Here is a 27,949-nt window from a genome sequence, read left to right as displayed (position 1 = left end):
GCAACCAATACAAGGCGGAGGTTTCTCCATGATTCAAAAGCCCTGCCGATGTTGATCCGTGTTTTCGTCCGAAGTTGATCCGATTCACGTTTGGCCTGACGAGCTTCAGCAGATAAAACTTTTTTTGTTTTTTATCATTATGTGGAGTTTGTGTTGGAGTCTGTGTTGTGCTGGGAGCAGGTCGTTTCTTAGTGTTAGCAGACTCCATGTCATACGTTGCAGTGTCGTCGCTGTTGTGTTGAGTGCAAAGTCAGTAGACGAGGCGAGAGGCTCGGGAACGTCACTGGATTTCGCGGTAAATCCGACCCGGAGCCTTCACATAGAAATAGGAATACTTGCTTTCAGAGGTAATAGCAAAACCCGCCAAGTGGATCGCTTTAATGTGAGATTACAACCCCTTCACACACAGGCAATAAAAAAAAGGATTAATTTTAGTAGAAAAACTACATATAGCCCCTTTGAAGGGCAGAAATGTGACGTACAGTATAACACAAGTCAGTTACTTTTGCAACATTTAAATATTCAGGATTTTGCCTCACATGTTAGTGGATAAACTGTAGTTGTGGTAGTTTAATTGTCGTTGATGCCAGTGTAAGTGGTGTTGTAGATGTGATAAAAAGGTGGTGGTGTTGTGAAAGGTAAAGAGGTAATTGATGTGGTTGTAGTAGTATCCGTACTCAGTACAGCTGCAGTATCAGTTTGATCGTAGGTTGAGTGGTACTTTGTGAAATGAAAAAACATGTTTAATATCAACAATCAGATAATCTGAAGCGTTTACAGATTGTTCTTGCTTAATGATGCAGTGTAATCATTCCATCCGTTTCTGAATTCCTGATGGTGCTTCTCAAAATCTTTCAAAGTGATTATAATCAGATGTAGATCTAATTCCGTAATGAAAACGATATAAATGTGACACACAAACAGTGCAGCTGATGTGATTGTTACCTGTGGTTAAGCGGCTCATTGTGGCAGATGAGAATCACATCAGGATCAGTGTGTGTCAGGTCTCTGTCAGTGATGATACGGTGTGCTCTGGATTGTTTCCTCTTCATTTCTCACGTCTGTCCAGACGTGACACTGCCAACTTACACTGATGTCAGAGACAGATAAATCAAAGTTAGATTTCTTTCATCAGATAGTGTACAGAGATCCTGAAATACTGGATTATTTTATGATGTCATTAAAATACCCTGATGAAGGTCGTTGCCAAAAGATTTCCAGGCTGTGAGAGACCGTGTGCAGGACTTTCTTTCCTGTTTTTTTCTGTTGCACTTACAGTGTCTTATCCGCATGAGATGTTCATGATGACATTAGATCATAATTGTTTTACGCATTTTTAACACTAAGTATCTGCAAAGTCAGAGAGACATTTGTTTTGTGGTCAGTGCAACTGCACGGATTCAAACAGAATCATATTTCCAATGGATAATCACAGAATACAAGTTTAAAACATTTGTTTCTTTTATTTTCAAAATTTTTTGGTTAACAAGAGTTCTTCCTCATCATGTGTTTATTTTCAGTGTGATTATCATACAAGAACCTCAACTATAGAGAAAAACGAAGACCATGTTAAATAAGCAGCAGATTCCCGTCTGTGCAAATGAAAAAGGAACAAGGAATTACATGACAACAGATCTAAGAATCTAAGGTTTTCATACACATTCGTCCCATATCACACATATAAAGTGCTATATTCAAGAGTTTAAGATTAAAGCACATCAAACGTAAATGGATAAGATGTGTTAGCAGATGCAATGTTTGAGTTAAACCATCATCATAAAAAATCCCATATTAAAATAGTAAAAGTCCAGTAGCGATGAGGATTTATTCATGTCTGTTCTTCTTGGCTGATTTCTGACTCAATCACATGGTGATGATGATACCGGCTCAATTCTCGTGACCTCAAAAGAGTAGATGTCAGTATTATTCACTCTTAATAAACTCTCCAGCAAAGCGCCAACCTAAGAAACAAGATGACAGCAAGTAAGAAAACAGCAGGTGCAGAAGAACAGCACGATAAAGCTGCGTCCCAATACTGTCCATTATTTATAGAATGCAAGATAAGAATTATGATATTTAAACATATTTACTATAGTTTGATGTTACATTCAAACATACATCCCTGGACAATTGTGATGTAAAATATATACTTTAATGGTTCAGAACAACAAGCAATAATGGAGGATTTCTAATCAGGGAAAAAAATTGAAACTAATAAATTTCTTTCAGCCAAACGAATGACTTTGGGGCCTAAAGGGACGTGATGTCACACCTGTTCACTATCAACTCGATTGTAGAGCGACTGTGAGGATGAAGCTCCAACCGTTTATTGTAAAAAGTTTCATTAATTTAGCTTGATGCTAATGCTATTTATTCTGACTTAAAACTACTTTCCCATCACCAGCACACTAAGTACATTAAGAGTGTAGTGTACGTATGTGAACTGAATCGCTCCTCTCACCTGACGCAGTGCAGCCTGACGCTCTTCTTCAGTGGACGACTCCTCCGCCAAAACCTCAACCTCCAGATTAGTGAGGATTGAGAGAACATCTGCAAAATACCAAAACACTTAGCAGTGATTTCAGGTTTCACTGCCTCTCAGTTGCAGCAGTGATGGTAAAACTTGACCTACACATTCATACACACAAACACACACACAGATAAATTACCTTTGGGTGAAGCTGTAGTGGAGATGAATGGAGGCTTTGTAGTGGAGGTGACTGGAGGGGCTGCAGTTGTGGTATTGAAAACTATAAAGAAAGTGACAGATGTCAGTATTGTTGTTGTATCTGAGAGGATTCAGTAATAATCTTGCAATAAATGTGGGTTCTTACTGCATGTGCTGTTGAGGTCGGGACAGCAGTCATTGAGCTGTTTACAGGCCTCGTCACAAAAACAGCCTCTGAAACAGTTGAAGTTTACGCCAATGCAGCACAGAGTCGGCTTTGAACACGTTCCTATAGAAGTGCACAAGACATGTTAGATGTTGAATCCATCCTCAATACAGTTATGGTGCGTCTCAATCAGCTCCCTTGTCCAGTAAGGCACTGATCAGAGAGTCGGACATCCTTCCAGTGCACTGAAATGTTTGCTCTCAAAAAAGTCTCTTATAAAATACAAGCTCTCTTCACTGAGGTGTTTGGTGTTTTAAGCCCCCAACGACGCCTTCCAGGCAGCGAGGGGATGGGTAGGTTTAAGGTTGAGGTTAGGGTTAGCTGCCTGGAAGAAGCCATTGGGGGCTTAAAACACCATCGAGCCTTAACTGAAATTCTTAAGCGCAAAGCATAAATCGTGTGAACCAACTCAAATGTAACGCTGGATAGCTTTAAAAATGCAGGAGAGTAGGATCCAATTGCAGTAATAGCATGAAACAAAATAACCAAAAAACACAAGTAGAACATCTATGAACTCAGAAAACAAGAATAAAGCATGCCAACAAACAGCAATGAAGGATAAGACCTGACCAAGCATATGGGAAAACTTACTTAGGTTACCAATTCGCAATCTAAATAAGGTTGTTTCTGACAAACAGTGAAGCCGTTCTTCTTCCGATGAGGAAAAAGGCAACGGATGAAAAGCCAGTAAATCCACCTGCTTACATGCGAGAGCTGACTCGCGTACTTCAGTTCAGGCACAAACGCTGGATTAGTTTTGAGTCACCCTCGAAAAAATCCATTTGCGAACTGCATACAGGAGTTATGAACAGACAAAGCATGAAGTTCACTAACCCATTTCGTGGTCGAAAGAGCCAATAATAAATCAACCTTTAACGAAAGGAGCTTTAAATCAATACTCTATAGCAGTGGTTCTCAAACCTGTCCTGGAGTCCCACCAACCCTGCACATTTTGTATGTCTCCCTCATCTATCATACCTGATTCAACTCATGAGCTCATTATTAGAGACTGCAAGACCTGAAATGGGTGTGTCAGATATGGAGACATAGAATATGTGAAGGACATGTTTGAGAACCACTGCTCTATAGGCTCAAAAGGAGTTTTGGGGTTTTTTTTCAAAAGGAGCATTAAGGACCACAGACAGATCCCACAGTGGGATCAGTGGCTTTGAAACCCTATTCAAGCCCAACGCACCTCTCATAAACCTGCATATAAGCGGGTGTTGACCTATAGCATTTGCCAATCTCCACATGGCACGCAGAAATTGTGGCAACATATACCTTTATTGTAGAAAAGGATCTGCCCTGGTTCAATCACCTTCTGAGTTAAACCCGTTACGCTTGCGTTCAACCTCTCACAGGCCAGGCCCAGAGAGCCACTTTGTCTGGGGCTGGGTGAAAAATATCCCCTTGCACCCTGCGCAATGGGAGAGGCCAAGGCTGGGCGTTTAGGAGTTGAATTATCTCCATCAGCCACAACTTCCCTGGCCAGTTCGAGGCGATCAGTATTACTGAATGACTGTACTCTCTTTCCCTTCTTAGAGTTGGCACGATCAGACTCAGTGAAGGAAACGCGTACAGTAGTGCATTTGGCCACGGGTGTGCCAGAGCATTCACATCCATAGGCACACAGTCTCTCGCTAGAGTGAAGAATAGAGGGCAATGAATGTTTTCGTTCGAGGTGAAGAGATCAACGGCAGCTCGGCCAAAACTCTCCCATAACTACCTGAGGGTGGAGAGACCATTCTCCATATTGAGGATTTCCTCTGGAAAGGAGATCCGCCCCTACATTCATTATTCTCGGGACATTGTGTTGCCCGCAGTGAATGAAAATGCTTTGCCCCACGCGATCAGTTTCCGTGCTGGACTGTGAAGCTGAGGGTAGCGTGTGCCTCCCTGGCGATGTATGTATGCCACGGCCGTTGTGTTGTCTGATCTGATCAAAACGTTGTGGTTCCTTAGGAACAGCACAAAATGTTTCAATGCCAGAAACACTGTTAACAGTTCAAGGAAGTTTATGTGTGCATTCTGTAGCGAGACGGGCCATTTCCCTTTCGCTATCCTGCCCTTGCATACTGCACCCCAACCTGTGAGTGGCGCATCCGTCATCACCACCTTCCTCAGAGAAACTGCCCCCAGCAGAGTCCCTGAGTGTGCATCCAGAGTATCACTTTGCAGTTGAGATGGCGCTTTGGACACAAGCGCTGCATCACTGTCCAGTGCTGAAACTCTTTCATTCACAATAGTCCCAGTGGAATGATAGAAACTGTCGAGGCCATCAGCCCCAGTAGACATAAACAGTCTGAATGGAACTTTTCCTTTCCACAAATTGACCTGATGCACTCCTGAGCTTGATACAGGTCTGAGTTCAGTCTGAGACCAAGGTAAATTATCTCCTGTGCAGGCACCAAACAGCTTTTTGTCTTGTTTATCTTAAAGCCTAAGCTCTCCAAATGAGACAATAATTTTTATCTCTCTCTCTGCCTGCTTCTCTGACGGAGCACACAGTAGCAGATCGTCCAAATAAGCCGACACCCTGAGACCCACTTTTCTCAGCAGTGTCAGGGCTGCTTCGACACATTTGCTGAAAACTCTCGGGGCTAATGAGAGCCCGAAAGGAACTGTCACGAACACAGGCTATGCCCAGATAGGCAAACTTGTGAAATTTTCTGTGTGCCGGGTAGATACCTATGTGAAAATACGCATCTTTCCGATTGACTGAGGTGCACTAGTCTTTGGAATGAACAAAATGACAGTACAAATTCGAAATACTCTCATTCAAGGTTCTCTTTCTGAGGTGTTTGTTGAGGTTCCGCAAATCCAGATGGGACAGAAACCGGTCTGAGAAGGTCTGGGGTCCCTGAAGGCTGACTTACCACGCCTCTTCGGGGCTCCAAACCCAGAGTTTGGTGGTTGAGGAGCTTTAGCAGTGGGTCTGGGAGGGAGGCAAGTTTGGAAAGCCTCACCCTCCGGTTTCCTCAGATCACACCGTTGTCGCATAGCAGTGGCCGATGCCCCGAAAAGGGCTTTGGGTTTAACTGGAGCATCCAAGAAGTCCAGTCCCTGACAGTCCCAGCCAGAGAGCTCGCTCACCCAGCACTGCCAGGCCCATGGTGTGACTACAGCTTTGCACCGCGCCCCTGGAAATTCTCAGGCTGAGATCCGCAATAATGCATATCTCTTCCCAGAGGACTAGATTTGGTGTCCCAGCATCTAATTACCTCCCCATCTCATCCATAAGCTCTGCCTGATAAGTAGTGAGGAGAGATGTGGCATTAAGAGCCCTCACAGCTGAGGAGGAAGAACAATAGATGTGAAAAACTAAGGCCGCTAAGCGCTCAGTGCGTCCTAGCAGTGAGGCTGAGGCAGAGGAAAGGCTGCTCTGCAGTTAGGATTGAGATGATGTGCCACTGACAGCTCAACAGGAGGGGGATTTGACATCCCTAACTCCATGTTATTAACATCCAGCCTAGAAAATCCTTAAGAGCTTATCCCAGAAATGTTTCATTTCTGAAATGCACACAGGGACCGCTGGAATGAGCTGTTTAACGGTTAGGACATATGACAGCAGTCTCTTGACATCATAGAGATCTCTCTCCATTCTCTGGCGGACGGGCAGTCAATGGAGAGTTTAGCCACTGCCCTGCGGCACATTTCCAGTAGGTCAAGCTCCGCCTTAGCTGGGGAGGGGGACCCTTCGCTTAACATGGTTTCTGGCTAGGAGGGATTCGGCACGTTGTCGTCATCCTCTCCTTTCTCTTCCAACAGACGAGTGATAGCTTCGTCGTCATCATCGTCGTCCTCTCTTTCGTCCGTTAAGGACCAAAAGAGGGGAGGAAGTTCGGGGGAGACTTAATTAATAAATTCACCACAGCTGCATTAGCAGGGGGCTGTTTAGTTTGTTTAGTCCTTTGTTACCAGCCCCGATCCGCACTCTTCTCTCTAGCACCCTTGATGGGAAGAGAGAATAGTGAGCACAGCACTCGGGCCGGAGAGGGCTGCCTGAGCATGTCTCAGTCCCAGGCATGCGATGCACAAAGGATGAGGATCCTTATCGGAGATCATTGACCTGCACGTGCATGGACACAAAGTTTCTGCTTTCAGTCCGCTGCTTGCAGACCTAGAAGTCACCATTAAAAATAATAATATCTAAGCTCACCACAACGTGCCACTTAGGAAGGACTATCTAAGAGAATGCCATAAAACATTAATTCTCTTAGTATACCCCAAGTAAATGAATCACTGTTACAGTGAAAAGACCCACTAGCTAAACAACTGCGTTCAATGATGTACCTTGACGGCTTGTCTTAGAACAGTTAAACAATTATTTCAAAAATGAGTCCTGCTGAAGGATAGCTTCTGATATGATCTCATGGAGACGAGATCAAGAATGAAGTAGGGACCACCGGCAGAAGTATATATTAGGTGATTGGTCTGTCAACTGACAGACATGGGGCCCTATTTTAACGATCTGAAACGCAAGTATCAAACGCGAAATGCAAGTAACTTTATGGGCGGATCTCAGGCGTTGCTGCTATTATACCGGCGGGATAAATGACTCTTGCGCCCGACGCAAATCTAAAATGGGTTGGTCTGAAGTAGCTACATTACTCATAGGTGTGGTTTGGGTGTAACGTGAAATAAACCAATCAGAGCACATCTCACATTCCCTTTAAGAGCAGGCGCGCTTGTTCCATAGCGGATTGCTATTATAATGGCGGATTTGCCATGCGTATGCCAGGAGCGGTTCACAGCCGAGGAGACCGACGTTCTCGTCAGGGCCGTAAAAGACAGAAAAGTGACATTGTATGGGGATGGGAGAAACCCACCCAAATTCATTAATTAAAATAATTTGGGTAAATGTGTAAGCTAGATTTATGCCTATTTTTTCACATCTTCATGGACACCACAATGATTTCCCTCATGTGGAATATTTTTCCTTGTAAATATGTATGGTTTGCAAAAATGGCAACTGCTGCGTCTGTGTAGATGAGAGAAGCAAAGTGTAAGCACGTTGTGCACACGCTACATTATGGCCAAGCATGCGCCCTTAAAATAACATCTGAACGCGCCACTGAAAACGTGCCACTGACTTTAGACTAGGTTTTTTCTGGTCTGTGGCGGAATTGTTTTCTGTAACTGCAAAATAGCACCAGGGAACATTTGCACCTCTCCTCTTTTCGTTGAACCGCCCTCGGGAGCGCAAGTTCATTCCCTAATTTACCGGCATGCGTCTGTCGAGGGAAAAGTCCGCTGTGCATCGGGTGCAAAATAGGAATGATACATGTGTCGGTGTACAAAGTAAATTGCGCAGGGTGCAAGATAGGGCCCATGATGTTATTGGTGCCTCCAGGATTTGTCACACCAGGGATGTAAAAACAATCCACCGCCTCTCGTTTTCCCGGATAACTCGGCGACGCGATCCACTTTGAACAGTTAGAAGCCCATTAGATGTAACGTGCTGTCCGGAATAGCCCTGTTCAGCTATGTTTCTGTGAAGCAAAGAGCAGCAGAGTTTGAAAAGTCCTTGTTTGAGCAGGTGAGGAGTAGTTATTTTGTTTTATTTGCTAGAGAGCGGAGATTCGTCAGGTGAATGCTGTGTGAGTCCTGTATCCGCCCTGTAGCAATTTCTCAAGCGCACCAGTGCACTTCCCTTATTTGTGTCTTTTGGAGCACTTGTACAGGATTGCAGCTCCGCCAACTAGAATGTCCATTGAAATGTCTGAATGCTCAAAAGTCGGCAAAAAGTAGAAAAATGACATCAAGAGGTGCCATCATTGTAAAAATGATTGCAAATGCAGATTCTGCTGACAATCTCATAAGTGATTTTATAAAATTGTAATTATCAGTTACAAAGAGGTAACATTTAACATTCAATGCAGATTTAAAGATGTAGAGGATCCAAAATCATTACACACAGTCACATGATAAAAATAATTATAATAAATAAATAAATATAAAATATACCTGTCAGTGGCAAAGTGTTGTTTGGTTTAGTGCCGTTGGAGCTGTTATTGACTATAAAAGGGGGAAAGAGATAAAGATTTTGTGAGATTTCTTAGTATATGTGCAGTATTTTTTTGGTTTTGTACCTTAATCAAAGTGCATTAATCATGTAATATAGAGTAGAACACAATCTGATTACTGCGACTAGTTCAAGTGACTGTTGATTCATTTCAGCACAGATGAATCAGATTTCCAGTATGAATGTTTCTGAATACCTGTGAGGCAGGTGGGCTTGAAATCAGGGCAGCAGTCGCCAAATCTCAGACAAGCAACGTCACAATAACAGTTCAAGCGGCGACAGGAGCTATTCACTCCAGAGCAGCACAGATTTGGATTCGCACAACTTCCATCTATGACAGAAACATCACGTGAAACAAATCAATCAATTTGAAATGCTTTTCTTTTGAACTTTCTATTCATCAAAGAATCATGAAAAAAATGCATCACAGTTTCCACAAAATATATTAACATTGATAATAAGAATGAATGTTTCTTGAGCAGCAAATCAGCATATAAGAATGAATTCTGAAGGATCATGTGACACTGAATGTGAATTATTGTACACAGAAAGAGACACTCACGGGCAGGAGTTTGAGTGGTAGTTGTGGTTGTTGCATTGGTCACTCCAGGCCGTGTAGTTACAGGGATGGATGTCGCGCTGCTGGGGTTACTAGTCACTGTGGTAACTAAAGTTAGAGAGCAAAAAGGTAGTGAGTAGCCACAGAGCTCTGTCTAAGCAAGACGCAGTTTGAAGTACTAGGAAATATTTCAGTGAATGTATGTGGATATTTTACACTAGTGGAATTAAATTGTATGTTTAATCACATTCTTTAAGGAAAGAAATGTGACGTACAATATAATACCAAATACTAAAACACATATTAGTGATTTTAGGTTTCACTGTCCTTCGGTTGCATCAGTGATAGTAGAACTTGATCTACACCTAGAACTGGTTCCTTGCCACTGTTGCCTTGGCTTTTGGCTTGCTTAATTGGGGACATTTAATATTCAACAATATTATTGATCTGCCTTACTTAAGGTCGACGATGACACAATTTTCTTCTAGAAACAAACTTTGTTGTATTATTTTCATGTTATCACTGTGAAGCTGCTTTGATACAATCTGTATTGTAAAATGCGCTATATAGATAAAGCTGACTTGACTTGACTTGACAACACGTTCCTACACAAACACACAGATGAATTACCATTGGGTGTAGTTGTTGTGGAGGTGACTGGAGGGGCTGCAGTTGTGGTATTGAAAACTATAAAGAAAGTGACAGATGTCATGACTGTTGTTGTATCTGAGAGGATTCAGTAATAATCTTGCAATAAATGTGGGTTCTTACTGCATGTGCTGTTGAGGTCGGGACAGCAGTCATTGAGCTGTTTACAGGCCTCGTCACAAAAACAGCCTCTGAAACAGGTGTAGTTTAGGCCACTGCAGCACAGAGTCGGCTTTGAACACGTTCCTATAGAAGTGCACAAGACATGTTAGATGTTGAATCCATCCTCAATACAGTTGGTAACATAACTCCAATATATTACAGACACTAGATGCATTTACTAACATTTTCAATATTTTACGTTTCAGGAACTGTAAAAGGTTTTGAAGAAAAACCTTATAATCAAACAACTTTTTATGAGAAGCATTTTATAAGTCATGTTATGCATATTTATGTTTGATCCCTAAAAACTGGTTGTGGAAAATAGTGAAAAACGACATCATGATGTGCCATTATTGTAAATATGATTGCAAATGCAGATTCTACTGACAATCTCATAAGTTATTTTATAAAATAATTATAATTGTCAGTTACCAAGAGGTCATTGCAACATTTGACATCCAATGCAGATTTAAAGATGGAAGAGGATTCAAAATCATTACACAGTCACATATTAAAGAATAATTATAAGAAATAAAGAAATATAAAATATATCCTACCTGTCAGTGGCAAAGTGTTGTTTGGTTTAGTGCCGTTGGAGCTGTTATTGACTATAAAAGGGGGAAAGGGATGAAGATTTAGTGAGATTTCTTAGTATATGTGCAGTATTTTTTTGTTTTGTACCTTAATCAAAGTACATTAATCATGTATAGAGTAGAACACAATCTGATTACTGTAACTAGTTCAAGTGGCTGTTGATTAATTTCAGCACAGATGAATCAGATTTCCAGTATGAATGTTTCTGAATACCTGTGAGGCAGGTGGGCTTGAAATCAGGGCAGCAGTCGCCAATTCTCAGACAAGCAACGTCACAATAACAGTTCAAGCGGCGACAGGAGTTATTCACTCCAGAGCAGCATAGATTTGGATTCGCACAACTTCCATCTATGACAGAAACATCACGTGAAACAAATCAATCAATTTTAAATGCTTTTCTTTTGAACTTTCTATTCATCAAAGAATCCTGAAAAAAATGCATCACAGTTTCCACAAAATATATTAACATTGATAATAAGAATGAATGTTTCTTGAGCAGCAAATCAGCATATAAGAATGAATTCTGAAGGATCATGTGACACTGAATGTGAATTATTGTACACACAGAAAGAGACACTCACGGGCAGGAGTTTGAGTGGTAGTTGTGGTTGTTGCATTGGTCACTCCAGGCCGTGTAGTTACAGGGATGGATGTCGCGCTGCTGGGGTTACTAGTCACTGTGGTAACTAAAGTTAGAGAACAAAAAAGTAGTCACAGAGCTCTGTCTAAGCAAGACGCAGTTTGAACTAGGGTTGTGCAAAAATATTGATACAGATAACTATCGCAACATTTTTTGCCACTAAAGTGTATCAATATTCCAACCTCGATACTTTAAACGGATTTAAAATCCCTCTGTGTCAAACAACCTCCTCAGTCCCTGTAGATCGCTGACTCGCTATCTACAACGCTAACAGTTGCCCGCAACAGTAGGGTGACCATATTCCAGGACATGTCCGGCCGGGATTTCGAGATCGCCCAAAATATCCGGGATACGGCTTTTGCTTTCTCGTCGCCATTCTTTTTGTTTACATGCACACCTTTTGATTCAGTAGGACTGAATTAATTCCGATTGGTGAATCTAAATGTAGTGTTTACATGAACGCTAAACAAGTGATCGGTTGATGTGCGTTCTAGAATTGCTAAGAAAATTCCTGTGTTTTCGTCTCGATCGGGATCCGTGTGAAGCAGAATGCATGACCTGCAAAGCTGGCACGTACGTGTCAGTGTCAAATAATGTAATAATGTAAACATAATGAATGGTGACTGTAGAAAGCAAAAGCCGAATCCCGGGCATTTTGGGCGATCTCGAAATCCTGGCCAGATATGTCCTGGTTAAACAGGACGTATGGTCACCCTACGCAACAGTGATATTACAACTTGACCTACACGTTCCTACACAAACACACAGATGAATTACCTTTGGTTGTAGCTGCAGTGGTGATGAATGGAGGGTCTGCAGTGGGGTTTAATGGAGGGGGTGCGGTGAGGTTTAATGGAGGGGCTGCGGTGGGGTTTAATGGAGGGGGTGCGGTGAGGTTTAATGGAGGGGGTGCGGTGAGGTTTAATGGAGGGGGTGCGGTGAGGTTTAATGGAGGGGGTGCGGTGAGGTTTAATGGAGGGGCTGCTGTGGGGTTTAATGTAGGGGCTGCAGTGGGGTTTAATGTAGGGGCTGCAGTGGGGTTTAATGTAGGGGCTGCAGTGGGGTTTAATGTAGGGGCTGCAGTGGGGTTTAATGTAGGGGCTGCTGTGGGGTTTAATGTAGGGGCTGCAGTGGGGTTTAATGTAGGGGCTGCAGTGGGGTTTAATGTAGGGGCTGCTGTGGGGTTTAATGTAGGGGCTGCAGTGGGGTTTAATGTAGGGGCTGCAGTGGGGTTTAATGTAGGGGCTGCTGTGGGGTTTAATGTAGGGGCTGCAGTGGGGTTTAATGTAGGGGCTGCAGTGGGGTTTAATGTAGGGGCTGCTGTGGGGTTTAATGTAGGGGCTGCAGTGGGGTTTAATGTAGGGGCTGCAGTGGGGTTTAATGTAGGGGCTGCAGTGGGGTTTAATGGAGGATCTGCAGTGGTGATGAATGGAGGATCTGCAGTGGGGTTTAATGGAGGGTCTGCAGTGGTGATGAATGGAGGATCTGCAGTGGTGATGAATGGAGGGTCTGCAGTGGTATTTAAAGCTGTAGAGAAAGTGACAGATGTCATGATTGTTGTACAGTATCTGAAAGCAGGGTTGGCCCTTTTATATATATAAAGGCTGATGATGGTTAAACTATACAAAAACATCACCTAAGCCACATTACAGCCTAAACACAAATAGCAAGAGCATTACATCTAGCATTCAAGTCAAGTCACCTTTATTTATATAGAGCTTTTTACAATACATATTGTTTCAAAGCAGCTTTATATATTTACAGTGGGTAGAACAAGTATTTGATACACTGGCGATTTTGCAGGTTTTCCCACTTACAAAGCATGTAGAAGTCTGTAATTTTTATAATAGGTACTCTTCAACTGTGAGTGATGGAATCTAAAACAAAAATCCAGAAAATCACATTGTATGATTTTTAAGTAATTAATTAGCATTTAATTGCATGACATAAGTTTTTGATACATCAGAAAAGCAGAACTTAATATTTGGTACAGAAACCTTTGTTTGCAATTACAGAGATCATACGTTTCCTGTAGTTCTTGACCAGGTTTGCACACACTGCAGCAGGGATTTTGGCCCACTCCTCCATACAGACCTTCTCCAGATCCTTCAGGTTTCGGGGCTATCGCTGGGCAATACAGACTTTCAGCTCCCTCCAAAGATTTTCTATTGGGTTCAGGTCTGGAGACTGGCTAGGCCACTCCAGGACCTTGAGATACTTCTTACGGAGCCACTCCTTAGTTGCCCTGGCTGTGTGTTTCGGGTCGATGTCATGCTGGAAGACCCAGCCACGACCCATCTTCAATGCTCTTACTGAGGGAAGGAGGTTGTTGGCCAAGATCTCGCGATACATGGCCCCATCCATCCTCCCCTCAATACGGTGCGGTCGTCTTGTCCCCTTTGCAGAAAAGCAACCCCAAAGAATGATGTTTCCACCTCCATGCTTCACAGTTGGGATGGTGTTCTTGGGGTTGTACTCATCCTTCTTCTTCCTCCAAACACGGCGAGTGGAGTTAAGACCAAAAATCTCTATTTTTGTCTCATCAGACCACATGACCTTCTCCCATTCCTCCTCTGGATCATCCAGATGGTCATTGGCAAACTTCAGACGGGCCTGGACATGCGCTGGCTTGACCAGGGGGACCTTGCGTGCGCTGCAGGATTTTAATCCATGACAGCGTAGTGTGTTACTAATGGTTTTCTTTGAGACTGTGGTCCCAGCTCTCTTCAGGTCACTGACCAGGTCCTGCCGTATAGTTCTGGGCTGATCCCTCACCTTCCTCATGATCATTGATGCCACACGAGGTGAGATCTTGCATGGTGCCCCAGACCGAGGGAGATTGACCGTCATCTTGAACTTCTTCCATTTTCTAATAATTGCGCCAACAGTTGTTGCCTTCTCACCAAGCTGCTTGCTGTAAAAATTACAGACCTCTACATGCTTTGTAAGTAGGAAAACCTGCAAAATCAGCAGTGTATCAAATACTTGTTCTCCCCACTGTATATATATATATATATAGCTGCTCTGGAGAAAACAGTCATTGTCCAGATGTCATTCATGCACAAACTATTCACTGAGCACTAACAAAAGTGTTTGTTTTCCAGTTGATGGGAGTAATCTTCCACTAAACTATTGCCTGTTTCATGTTTTCACCATGTATGAACCTGAGAAATGTAGATCTTCTTTAATGTGAATTTTACATAAAATGTTGCAATTTTAAATAAACCTGTATATAAATATCATTAATAATTTCGGCAAATACATTTTAAAAATGCCATACAGCATATCCCCCCAAAAAACTGCACAACTGTAGAGTAAAACATTAATAAAAAAAAAGTGATAGTACATGCGTCTAAAAAACGCCTCGGTTACGACTGTAACCTCGGTTCCCTGAAGAGGGAACGAGCGTTGCGTCGAGAAATGACGCTGTGGGAACGCTTTGCGTGATGACGTCTTGAAGCACATGTAAAATCAGTCCAATGGTGTGGCGGAACGTCAGAGGCGGGTGACGTCACGTACCAGGAAACTATAAAAGCCGGCCCAAAACAGAAAACAAAAGCTTCGTAAAAGTCTGAAGTCGAGCTGACAGGCATGAAGGAGATATGGCAGGGCGACGCAACGCTCGTTCCCTCTTCAGGGAACCGAGGTTACAGTCGTAACCGAGGCGTTCCCTTTCAAGGGAACTCCCGTTGCGTCGAGAAATGACGCTGTGGGAACGTCTATACCAACGCCTCCATAGCTACAAATGTCTGTCCTGTGTGAAATCCGTAGAGCAGCACTAGGAAGACAAAACATGAGACCCTGGAGCAGAGTCTAGATCCAGAGAGTAAAACCTGACGAAAGTGTGCGGTGAGGACCAGCCTGCCGCATCACAGACGTCCTGTAATGAAACTCCTGAAATAAGGGCCTTAGAGGCCGCCATACTCCTCGTCGAGTGCGACCGGACAGCCAAAGGAGAAGGCTGCCCAGCCGCCTCATAAGCAAGTGAGATAGCCTCGACCACCCACTTGCTCATCCTTTGCTTAGACACCGGGCCCCCTTTGTTAGGGGACCCAAAGCACACAAATAATTGATCACTTTTACGCCACAGGGCAGCTCTGTGGACGTAAGCGTCTAACGCCCGCACAGGGCAAAGCAAATTATTAGCCTCCTGGTCAGCATTTTGAAAGGGAGGAGGACAGAAGGCCTGCAGAACAACAGGTCTGACCACATTAGTGGGGACCTTGGGGATATAACCCGGTCTCGGATGAAGGAACGCTTTAACCATACCCGGAGCAAACTCTAAGCATGACGGAGCCACCGACAATGCTTGAAGATCCCCTATTCTCTTGAGAGAAGAAATAGCCAGAAGGAAAAAGAGCTTTCAGAGTAAGAAACTTCTCAGGAACCTCCTCAATGGGCTCAAAGGGGGCCTGGGATAAGCCTTGTAGCACAAAGGACAAATCCCAAGGTGGCACCCTAGAGCGAACTGCAGGCCTCAGCCTCCAAGTGCCACGAAGGAAACGAGATACCAAGGGGTCTTTCCCCACAGACATTCCACCCAAAGGAATGTGGTAAGCACCTATGGCCGCCACATAGACCTTTAAAGTGGACGGGGTCAGACCTGCAGTGAACCGTTCCTGCAGGAACTCCAGCACTGTACCAATTGGGCAGTGGACTGGGTCCGACCGACGGTCACTACACCAAGAAGTGAATACTCTCCACTTCAGGGCATAAAGTTTCCTCGTGGAGGGAGCTCTGGACTGTAGAATGGTCTCAACAACCTCGGTTGAGAGACCTGACTCTATGAGATGGGCCCCCTCAGAGGCCAAGCCCACAGGTTCCACAGTTCTGGCCGAGGGTGAAATATCGAGCCCTCTGCCTGGGACAGAAGGTCCCTCCTGACGGGTAACTCCAGAGGATGCCCGTCGAGGAGGGACACAAGATCGGGAAACCATACTCTGCCCGGCCAGCGCGGGGCTATAAGAAGTAGATGGACCCGGTCCCTGCGAACTCTTTCCAGAACTCCCGGGAGCAGAGCAACTGGGGGAAAGGCGTACAGACGTAGCCTCGGCCACGTCTGTACCATAGCATCCAGTCCCAGAGGAGCTGGATGCGTGAGGGAGAACCAAAGTGGACAGTGAGACGTCTCTCGAGACGCAAACAGATCCACTTGTGCTTGGCCAAACTCCCTCCATATCAGCTCCACCACCTCGGGGTGGAGCCTCCATTCCCCGGGCCTCGGCCCCTGCCTCGACAGAGTGTCTGCTCCTATATTCTGTACCCCGGGGATGTAGGCTGCCCTGAGAGACAGCAACTTCCCCTGGGACCACAAGAGGATATGGCGTGCCAAGTTGGATAACGGGCGCGAACGCAAACCCCCTTGGTGGTTGATATAGGCGACTACCGATGTGTTGTCCGTATGTACTAACACATGGTGCCCCCTGAGATCTGTGATAAAGCTCCTCAGAGCCCGGAAGACAGCTAACATCTCTAGGCGATTGATATGCCAGGAACGATGATGGTCTTCCCACAGACCTTGAGACGAGCGACCCTCCAGGATCGCTCCCCAGCCCGTGAGGGAAGCATCCGTCGTTAGCAATTTGCGACGACAAGGAGCTCCCAACACTGGGCCCTGGGACAGGAACCAAGGCTTCTTCCACATAACCAAGGCACGTAGGCATCGCCGCGTGACCTTGATTGTGCGAAATGGGTTGCCCCTCGGGGAAAACCCCCTGGTCCTGAGCCACCACTGCAGGGGCCTCATGTGTAGCAGTCCAAAAGGTATCACGTTGGAAGCTGCTGCCATGAGACCCAACAGTCTCTGGAACTGTTTGACAGTGAGTAGCTGGCCTAGCTTTACACTTTTCACAGCTGCAAGGATGGAATCTATCCGTGGCGGTGACAGGCGCGCCTGCATCGACACAGAATCCCAAACCACGCCTAGAAAAGTGGTCCTCTGTAGTGGAGAAAGCACACTCTTCTTGGCGTTCAGCCGTAACCCCAACTCTTTCATGTGGGCGAGAACAACATCTCGATGTTGAACCGCCATCTGATGCGAATGAGCTAAAATCAACCAATCGTCGATGTAGTTCATAATGCGAATACCCTGGAGGCGCAGTGGCGCCAGAGCTGCATCCATGCATTTGGTGAAAGTGCGGGGTGATAAAGCTAGGCCGAATGGAAGAACTCGATATTGGTATGCTTTGCCCCCGAAAGCAAACCTCAGGAACTTCCAATGACACGGACGGATGGATATATGGAAATATGCGTCCTTGAGGTCTATCGTGACAAACCAGTCCTCGGACCTGATCTGTGGCACGATCTGCCTCAATGTTAACATTTTGAACTTGAGCTGCATGACTGACTCGTTCAGAACTCGAAGATCTAAAATGGGACGCAATCCCCCGTCCTTTTTTGGAACTATGAAGTACCGGCTGTAAAACCCGGTTTCCCTGCTGGAGGGAGGTACATATTCTATGGCCCCTTTCTCTAACAGAGTGTTCACTTCCTGTTCCATAACCAGAACCTGCTCGGGGCCCACCACTGTGGGCAGGACCCCCATAAACCGAGGTGGGCGTTTCTTGAATTGTATCTGATACCCTTTTTCCACGGTCTGCAGGACCCAACGAGAAACATTTGACAGTAGCTTCCACGCTGTCAAAGATTCTACTAGAGGTACCAGCCTCTCGAGACTGGTTTCTGGATTTTGTTGCTGTTGAGTAGTCTGTAACGGCGAACCGGCAGGGAACGACCGAACAGACTGCTCTAGCACCCGCCTCAGAGGGGGCGGGCATCCCGAGGCCACTACGTTTCCGGGTGGACCTTGAGATATGTGCTCGCCGGAGACCGCTGCGCCCTGTAACACCAGAGGTGGCAGGGTTGGCAGAACGGTCCCCTGAGGGTACCGAAGAGAGACGGGCACCGTAAAAAGAGGTGTTAACCGCTCTGCTTCGGGGGGAACTACCCTCATTTGTCCTGGGTCCTCGGACGTCAGGACTTCTTCCCAGCAGCCTTCTTAGCAGTAATAACGGTCCTCAGATCCGTTCTACCCCTCGAAGACTGCTGGGTTTGAGCGCGCCCTCCGTGTCCCCGAGGTTTTTGTGGGGGAGCACGGGAGGAAACGCTCTGCTTCTGAGTGGCACGGTGCTCAGCGCTCTTTTTAGAGGAGTGAGGCTGCTCCCGCCCAGCAGCCTCATAGAAAGAACGGCGGGGGAGGAGTTTTTGCAATGCAGCTGCCTGTTTAGCAGCTTCCTGAGATTTAGCTACCGCACTGTTTACTGCATCGCCAAATAAACCCACAGTGGAAACCGGAGCATCTAAGAGAACGTGCTTTTCTTTCTCTTTTATATCACTCAGGTTGAGCCACAGATGCCTCTCAGTGGCCACCAGGGCTGCCATAGACCGCCCGATTGATTTAGCGGTCTCCTTGGTGGCCCTGAGAGACAAATCTGTGGCTCTGCGTAATTCAGCCACTGTATCGGGACCAATTCCCCCGCCCTCCTCTAAATCCCCCAATAATTCTGCCTGATAGGCTTGCATAATGGACATCGTATGCAGACACGCTGCTGCTTGACCAGCGGCTGCATAAGATTTATGAACCAGAGATGAAGTATATTTTACTGGCTTAGAGGGAAGTGAAGGAGCTTTCAGGGAAGATGCCGTTGCTGGAGAGAGATAGCTCGCAAGCGTCTCCTCCACCTTCGGCATCTCCCCATAACCATAATCTTTATATTTCTGAATAGATGAATAGTGAGATGTTTGTGGTGCATACACTCTGTATGAAACCGGTTTTCCCCACGATCTCGACACCTCGGTGTGGAGATCGGGGAAAAACGGAAGGCTTCTTCGCTGAGGCTGAGCACGAGATGGCAGGAAGCGTTCGTCGAGCTTACTTTTCGAACGAACGTCCTGCCTATCCTCTGGCCACTCAATAGATAGTCTGTCAACTGCTCTAGTAATAACATCGAGCAGTTCCTCAAACGCATGAGACTGAGGTGGCGAATCCTCAGACTCAGCTTCAATACTCACAACATCCAACTCCTCAGAGCTGGATAGTTGCAGTATTGGTGCCTCTATCGGGGGGGAAGAAACCGCAATGCGTGCTTCCACACCCTGATGAGAGGCACTGGATCTGTCAGATTGATGCTGAGATAAGGCAGAGCCCGTCTCAACATCCACTGACAGATCCATTTGCGAACCCCAGGTCTGAGATCGCCGCCGAGCCTCAGCCGCGGCGGGACCCGAGCCCTGGGGAACGTGGTCGGGATTGAACCGAGCCAACCGGGATCGGAGCGTACGCAATGGAAGCGCACAGCAATGCTCACAGTCACCACCCTCGAGTGCTGACTGGGCATGCTCCTCTCCCAAACAAACAACACAAAGAGTGTGTGTGTCACCTCCCGTTAAATAACGCGTGCAGGGATGGACACACACTCGATACTGCTGCTTGCTCGCCATAACTGAATCAATATATATATATATAAAGACAGACAACACCAAATAACAAGGACAGATTTCAACACAGAGCGCAACTGAAGACTCAGAAAGCTTTCGTTTTCTGTTTTGGGCCGGCTTTTATAGTTTCCTGGTACGTGACGTCACCCGCCTCTGACGTTCCGCCACACCATTGGATTGATTTTACATGTGCTTCAAGACGTCATCACGCAAAGCGTTCCCACAGCGTCATTTCTCGACGCAACGGGAGTTCCCTTGAAAGGGAACTGACATGATTGTTACAAAATCACACTGTCTGGGGCATCTGGAGAACCTAGAACAGCTGTTAACCTGAAGTTTAAGGTAAAAATAACTGCCATTAAATTATAGTATCTTACTACTGTGCAATTAGATATACTGTTCATTCATTACATCACTTTACCTCTGTCTTTATCCAATTTTATAATCTTCTCTTCTTCTTTTTGACACTGTATCTATCGCAGACTATAATGCTAATTTATAATGTGTAAATTCGGCCATCTGTCACAATCAAGTAACTTTCATTGTGTTTAGACCGGGCGCGAGCTGCCAGGCCCGTTTCTATGGGGTGCTTGAGTGTGTTAAATGGACTGTTACCAGGCTAAGGAACTTGGTAAGTGGAAATGGGCCAATACATTTAGGAGCCAGTTTATAAGAGATGGAACACAAAGAAATTCCTTGGAAGAAAGCCACTTTTTGACCTACAAAGTAGACAGGAGTCTTAGACTGGTGGCGACTGTCTTGGGCCTTGGTGCGACGTCCAGATGTGCTGGATTTAGAGTGGGTTTCTTAAGCAGTGGGGTTACACAAACCTTTCCCACAGCATTTAAGCAGGCTTGTGTAACCCCACTGCTTAAGAAACCCACTCTAAATCCAGCACATCTGGAAAATTACAGACCAGTATATCTTCTTCCATTCGTTGCGAAAACTCTTAAACGAGTTGTTTTCAACCAGATCTCTTCCTTCCTTCCACAGAACAACCTCTTGGACAACAATCAGTCTGGTTTCAAAAGCGGACACTCAACTGAGACGGCCCTGCTCTCAGTAATTGAAGCTCTGAGACTGACAAGAGCAGCTTCCAAATCCTCAGTTCTCATCCTGCTGGATCTGTCTGCTGCCTTTGACACAGTTAACCACCAGATCCTCCTGTCAATCCTAAAGATGAAGGGCATCTCAGGAACCGCACTCCAATGGTTCAAGTCTTACCTCTCAGGTTGGTCCTTTAGGGTATCATGGAGGGGTGTGGTGTCTAAGACCCAACATCTAGCTACTGGAGTGCCTCAGGGCTCAGTGCTTGGACCACTTCTCTTCTCCATTTACATGACATCACTAGGATCTGTGATTCAGAAACATGGCTTTTCCTATCACTGCTACGCTGATGACACACAACTCTACCTCTCATTCCAGCCCGACGATCCGACGGTAGCTGATCGCATCTCAGCCTGCCTGACAGATATTTCTGGCTGCATGAAGGACCACCACCTTCAACTAAACCTTGCGAAGACAGAGCTACTTGTGGTCCCGGCCAACCCAACACTTCATCACAACTTCAACATTCAGGTAGGTTCGTCATCCATAACTCCATCAAGGTCAGCCAGGAACCTTGGAGTGGTAATTGATGATCAATTGAACTTCACAGACCACATTGCTAGAACTGCCCGGTCATGTAGATTTGCCTTGTACAACATTAGGAGGATCAGGCCCTTCCTATCAGAGCATGCTACACAACTCCTTGTCCAAGTGCTAGTTCTATCCAGACTGGACTATTGTAATGCTCTCCTGGCTGGTCTTCCAACTTGCACGGTCAAACCTCTGCAACTGATCCAGAATGCTGCAGACAGAGTGGTCTTTAACGAGCCGAAGAGAGCACGTCACTCCTCTCCTCACAAAGTTGCACTGGTTGCCAGTTGCGGCTCGCATCAAATTCAAGTCACTGACGTTTGCCTACAGAACAACCACTGGCTCTGCTCCCTTTTACTTAAACTCATTACTTCAGACTTAAGTGCCATCCAGAAACTTGCGCTCTGCAAGCGAACAATGTCTTGTGGTGCAATCTCAAAGAGGCACAAAATCTCTTTCTCTGACCTTTTCCCTGCTGGTGGAATGATCTGCCTAACTCAACCAGAGCTGCTGAGTCCATAGCCACTTTCAAGAAACGGCTGAAGATGCTTCTTTTTCGACAGCACTTGCTGTAATACTAACACTTTCTCTTCTATTCTATTCTATTAAAAAAAACTTTTTTAACATGTACTGCGTTAGACTAAACTGAGAAGGGTCATAGCACTTGCATATTGTTGTCCTACTGTTAGTTGAACTGCTTCTATTGTTCTCATTTGTAAGTCGCTTTGGATAAAAGTGTCTGCTAAATGAATACATTTAAATGTAAATGTCCCATTTGGATGAACGTCTGTCTGGCTATCATCCAGGTGCGACCGGACCTTTGGATAAACACATGGGCAGAAGGGACCGGTTCCAAAACAGAAAGAAGAGGTGGCTGGTAACCTAAACTAGTCTGAAACAGAGATAGGTCCTTGGATGACAATGGTAAAGAGTTGTATGCGTTCTCCACCCACGTGAGCTGCTGACTCTAAGAAGAGGCACCGACAGTGGCTGAAGAAGTCCCGCCGGGTGCAAACTGGAAGTCTTGGAAACAGCACAGGCCGAACAGGCGACCAAGAACTGATGAACATCACGGGCCATAGATGACCACCAAAATCTCTTTCTGACCAGAGCTAGACCCACTTCAAAGTGACAAGCAGTTTTGGAGAAATGGCACCAACGGATTACGTCTGGACGAACTGCCTCCGCCACAAACAACTGACCTGGGGTGCATTTCCCAAAAGCATCGTTGGCCAACTATGATCGCAATTTCCATTGAACTCTATAAGTAACGATGGAACTTGTTACCATAGTTTGCTCTGGGAAACGCAGCCCTAATGGGGTTTTAAATGGGGATGTTATATGGGGTATAAGGGTAACACTTATACTTATGTGCGGACCTTTGACTCAATCTCCCAGGTCACTCCTGCCGCCAACCGGTTTGGTAGGGATGATAGGTTTAGGAGAACATGAGACAAGGCATCCAGCTAGATGTTCTTAAAACTTGGATGATATGAGATGGAAAATTAAAAGCAACAAATAGGAAAATAGCAAACCCCTGGCATTTGAGAACTGCTGGTCTACACAGAAGAAAGCCCTGTCTAGTCTATTCCCCAGTACGGGTTGTGCCGAACCATTCGTTAGTCTGGTTGTTTGATGAAACAACGGAGGACTCTTATTCTGCAGTGCAGAACTGAGGAAGAACTGATGACGGGACAGTTTGATCTTCGGCTGACAAATAGAGGAAAGGGGCGTTTCATTCCCGCCCACGTGTAGAAATCGAATATTCCAGCTGTTTATTCATTTTTCTTCCTCAGAACGAAAAATCAAGCTGAATTCTTGTTTTTCATTTTTTTGGAAAAAATTAAAAAACGAAAAAGGAACTCTTTTCTCATTTTTCTACTTTCAATATTAAATAAAAAAACGACTGAACGAATGATACACGGATTTTCCAGCCTCCTCAGCACGAGCTGATCGATAAATCTAACACACCAAGAGAGGCGGGACTTAAGGCAGAACAGCCAGAACACTCAAAGCCGGTGTCATGTTTGAGAGGGAGGGGGAGAGGAGGCAGCAGCAGCGAGCGCAGACACAGAAAGGCCAGAGAAACGGAGGAGCGACTGTAGTCAGGCATTTGTGCAAAACTGCAGAAAAACTGCAGAAAAACTGCAGAAAAAGTGCGGGTGTTGAACCCTCTCACCGGGAAAAGTGTGGGTGTTAAAACACCCACATCCCCCACGGGCATACATTTGTGAATCGGAATCGAATCATGACATCATCTGTATTAATACTCAGCCCTAGCAGAGAGCTCAGATACATAAGACAAAACTTTTTTTCAGAACTGCTAAACTTAAATCTCTCACTAATGAACAGATCAGTATAGAGCCACAGAGCTCTGTCTAAAGCAAGATGCAGTTACACCTCTTAAGAAGAAAAGTAAATATTTATGTGCATGTACAGTATATAGTTTAACACAAATAGAATTTAATTGCACACATTTGTAAACTCCTTCTTAAAGGTATAGGAATGTGTACAGTATAACAGATTAGAATAGTTTGAGAACTTTAAAATTAGCATTGTAATATGAATTGGTGGTCAGAGTAGGTAGTATCAGAGCTATGGAATAAAATAAATGTTTAATATCAACAATCAGATAATCTGAAGCATTTACAGATTGTTCTTTTTTTATCTGTGCAGTGTAATTATTCCATCCTTTTCTGAATTCCTGATGGTGCTTCTCAAGATCTCACAAAACCGATTAAAATGAATATAATCAGATTTAGAGCAAATTTTGTAATGAAAAATATTTCAAAATGTGACACATAAACAGTGCAGCTGATGTGAATGTTACCTGTGGTTAAGCAGCTCATTGTGGCCAGCAGACAGCCGATGAGAATCACAGCGGGAGCCATCAGGATCAGTGTGTGTCAGGTCTCTGTCAGTGATCTTCTGACCCACATCATCTTCTTTTTGTGCTCCGAATTGTTTCGAGTCCAGCCCCCTGCCAACCTACACTGATGTCAGAGACCGATAAATAAAAGTCAGTATTCTTTCATCAGGAAGTGTACAGAGATCCTGAAATACTGGATTCTTTTAAGACGCTATTAAAATACCCTGATGAAGGTCATTGCCAAAAGATGACCTGGCTGTTACTGACAGTGTGCAGGAATTTCTTTCCTGTTCTTTCTATCGCACCAACAGTGTTACACCCACACAAAACCATCCAAATTTATATTTTCTTTTTAATAGTGAAGATATTCAAGTAAAGCGATGACACTTTGGCACTTTGTACCACTTATTGATTTAAATAATTTGGTTATTTAGTGAAATAATTGAATAATAAGTTACTTATTGAAATAAATAACTTCACATATTGAAGTTAGATCATAATTGTTTTACCTATTTTTAACACTACGCATCTGCTGGGTCACAGAGACATTTATTTTATAGTCAGTCTAGCTGTATTGATCCAAACAGAATCATATTTCACAGGAAAATTCAGAGAAGCTGTTGCTCTGGATGATCACATGATCCAAGTTTTACTCATTTGTTTCGTTTCGTTTTCAAAATGTTTTGGTTCACAAGAGTTTTTCCCTTATCATGTGTCATGTGAAACTTCCCTTATCATGTGTCATGTCAATGTGTCACGTCAAGTCAAGTCACATTCATTTATATAGCGCTGAACAACAATATTTTACTATTTTACTATTGTTTCAATAGTAATATTGCAAAGCAGCTTTACAGTGATAATAGCAAATTACAGTAACAAATTGTTTTGGCTCTAGGATAAAGTTATTGTCCAGCTAAAGTTAGTTTTGATTGATTGATTCACTTCCGTTGTGAAGATCATTAGTTATTAACTTAGGGGCCGTTAACACGACACCGTTCTAACAGAAAACACTCAATGCGCTCCGGCCGCCCATCCGCACAAAACAGTGCCTGGTGGCTCGAGAAAGCATTCCCAAAAATAGGTTCCAGGGTGCAAACGATTATCAGTTATCTCTGCGCAAACCTACGCAACCTCTTCGTAAATCTCTGCGCAAACACAGACATTGCGCACATGCGCATCACGTGTTCAGTCCATAGGTATGTGCGTTTGAATATATATGTGTGCATGCGTGGTGACTCTGTACAGATAAAGGAAGTATGACCATATTAGCCCTGTTCTGTCAACACTGCATTGGCTCCCTATTAAACATCGTATAAATGTTTAAATATTGCTGATTACTTACAAAGCACTAAATGGTTTAGCTCCGCAGTACTTGAGCGAGCTCTTAACGCATTATAGTCCTTCACGTCTATTGCGATCTCAAAATTCTGGCCAGTTGATAATACCTAGAATATCAAAATCGACTGCTGGCTGTAGATCCTTCTCCTATTTAGCACCAAACCTTTGGAACAGTCTTCCTAACATTGTCCGGGAAGCAGACACACTCTGTGAGTTCAAAGCTAGACTAAAAACACATCTCTTTGACCTAGCATACACATAACACATTATAGACTTCTATAATTCAATATTAGGCTGCATAGATTAGGCCAGCCGGAACCGGGAACACTTCCCATAAATCTTGATGTACTCGTTACATCATGAGAAGAATGGCGTTTACACTAATATTAGTCTCTCTGTTTATACCGAGGTTTACCGCAGTCCGCCGGATCCAGGCCATATCCAGAGCTGATGAAGTACCCACGCTTGGACGCGACGACAACGCAGTCCTGAAGTGTCAACTAGTCTCTCCTCTTCCGCCGGATCCAGGCCGTATCCAGATCCGATTGAAGGACCTGCACCTGGACCCAACCATGACACATCCCTGAAGTGCCAGCCTCATCAGCCCTGTGAAGGCCTCATCGACACGACCAATCTGACTTCTGACCTGTAACGCTGCCTGGATCATAATCATACACTGTTTGTTCATTGGCCAGAGGAGAACTGGCCCCCGACTGAGCCTGGTTTCTCCCAAGGTTTTTTTTCTCCATTCTGTTACCTGATGGAGTTTTGGTTCCTTGCCACTGTTGCCTTGGCTTTTGGCTTGCTTAGTTGGGGACATTTAATATTCAACAGTATTATTGATCTGCCTTATTATGGGTGGACGATGATGCAATTTTCTTCTAGAAACAAACTTTGTTGTATTATTTTCATGCTATCAATGTGAAGCTGCTTTGATAAAATCTGTATTGTAAAAAGCGCTATATAAATAAAGGTGACTTGACTTGACTTGACTTGACTTACTGCCGGCAATGCGAACCAAGCTCCTGCCATACAGGGACCGGACAGCCCTTAGAAAAGGGCCCCGGACCCCATACTCCCAGAGCACCCTCCACAGGACGCCACGAGGGCCACAGTCAAATGCCTTCTCCAAATCCACAAAGCACATGTGAATTGGTTGGGCAAACTCCCATGAACTCTCCAGCATCCTGGAGAGGGTATAGAGCTGGTCCAGTGTTCCACGACCGGGACGAAAACCGCACTGTTCCTCCTGACTCCGAGGTTCTACTATCGGCTGTATTCTCCTCTCCAGTCCCCTGGCATAGACTTTCCCGGGGAGGCTGAGAAGTATGATCCCCTGTAGTTAGAACACACCCTCCGGTCCCCCTTCTTAAAAAGAGGGACCACCACCCCGGTCTGCCAGCCCAAAGGTACTGTCTCCGACCGACACGCGATGTTGCAGAGGCGTGTCAGCCAAGACAGCCCCACAACATTCAGAGACTTGAGGTACTCAGGGCGGATCTCATCCACCCCCGGTGCCTTGCCACCGAGGAGCTTCTTGACTACCTCGTTGATTTCAGCTTGGGTGATGGACGAGTCCACCTCCGAGCTCTCAGCCTCTGCTTCCTCAATGGAAGACGTGTCGGTGGGATTGAGGAGATCCTCGAAGTATTCCTTCCACTGTCCGACGACATCCCCAGTTGAGGTCAACAGCTGCCCACCTCCACTGTAAACAGTGTTGGTAGGGCACTGCTTCCCTCTCCTGAGGCGCCAGATGGTTTGCCAGAATCTCTTCGAGGCCGACCGGTAGTCCTTCTCCATGGCCTCACCGAACTCTTCCCAAGACCGATTTTTTGCCTCCACAACCACCCGGGCTGCAGTCCGCTTGGCCTGCCGGTACCCGTCAGCTGCCTCAGGAGTCCCACAAGCCAGCCAGGCCCGATAGGACTCCTTCTTCAGCTTGACGGCATCCCTTCCTTCCGGTGTCCACCACCGGGTTCGACGATTGCCGCCTCAACAGGGACCGGAGACCTTACGGCCGCAGCTCCGAGTGGCCGCGTCGACAATGGAGGTGGAGAACATGATCCACTCAGACTCAATATCTCCAGACTCCCGTTGGGATCCGGTCGAAGCTCCGCCGGAGGTGGAAGTTGAAGATCTCTCTGAC

General features: G+C 45.2%; 1 protein-coding gene across 3 annotated transcripts in view; it reads right to left on the bottom strand.

Annotated features, from left to right (window-relative positions):
- Positions 1-24,585, bottom strand: part of LOC309513154 (uncharacterized protein) — a 37,145-nt gene extending 12,560 nt beyond the window's left edge. The window contains exons 1-14 of one of the 3 annotated variants that reach the window (XM_082188870.1): positions 24,427-24,585; positions 12,300-13,049; positions 11,464-11,568; positions 11,096-11,230; positions 10,846-10,896; positions 10,250-10,372; positions 10,109-10,165; positions 9,482-9,586; positions 9,116-9,250; positions 8,862-8,912; positions 2,835-2,957; positions 2,670-2,750; positions 2,462-2,550; positions 1,440-1,961 (exon numbers count right to left, since the gene is read on the bottom strand). In XM_082188870.1, coding sequence (XP_082044996.1) covers positions 1,860-1,961; positions 2,462-2,550; positions 2,670-2,750; positions 2,835-2,957; positions 8,862-8,912; positions 9,116-9,250; positions 9,482-9,586; positions 10,109-10,165; positions 10,250-10,372; positions 10,846-10,896; positions 11,096-11,230; positions 11,464-11,568; positions 12,300-13,049; positions 24,427-24,487 — 1,968 coding nt within the window. In that variant the 5' untranslated portion in view covers positions 24,488-24,585 and the 3' untranslated portion in view covers positions 1,440-1,859. Of the gene's footprint in view, positions 1-1,439; positions 1,962-2,461; positions 2,551-2,669; positions 2,751-2,834; positions 2,958-8,861; positions 8,913-9,115; positions 9,251-9,481; positions 9,587-10,108; positions 10,166-10,249; positions 10,373-10,845; positions 10,897-11,095; positions 11,231-11,463; positions 11,569-12,299; positions 13,050-24,426 lie in introns of those variants that run through there. The other 2 variants (XM_082188869.1, XM_082188871.1) reach the window with 2 other exon arrangements.
- Positions 24,586-27,949: the final 3,364 nt, after the last annotated feature.

Source organism: Leuciscus leuciscus, assembly GCF_965113295.1.
Source record: "Leuciscus leuciscus genome assembly, chromosome: 13".
Lineage (NCBI taxonomy): Eukaryota > Metazoa > Chordata > Actinopteri > Cypriniformes > Leuciscidae > Leuciscus > Leuciscus leuciscus.
Note: the sequence above shows the minus strand (reverse complement) of the source record. Positions and strands in the feature narration are given on the sequence as shown.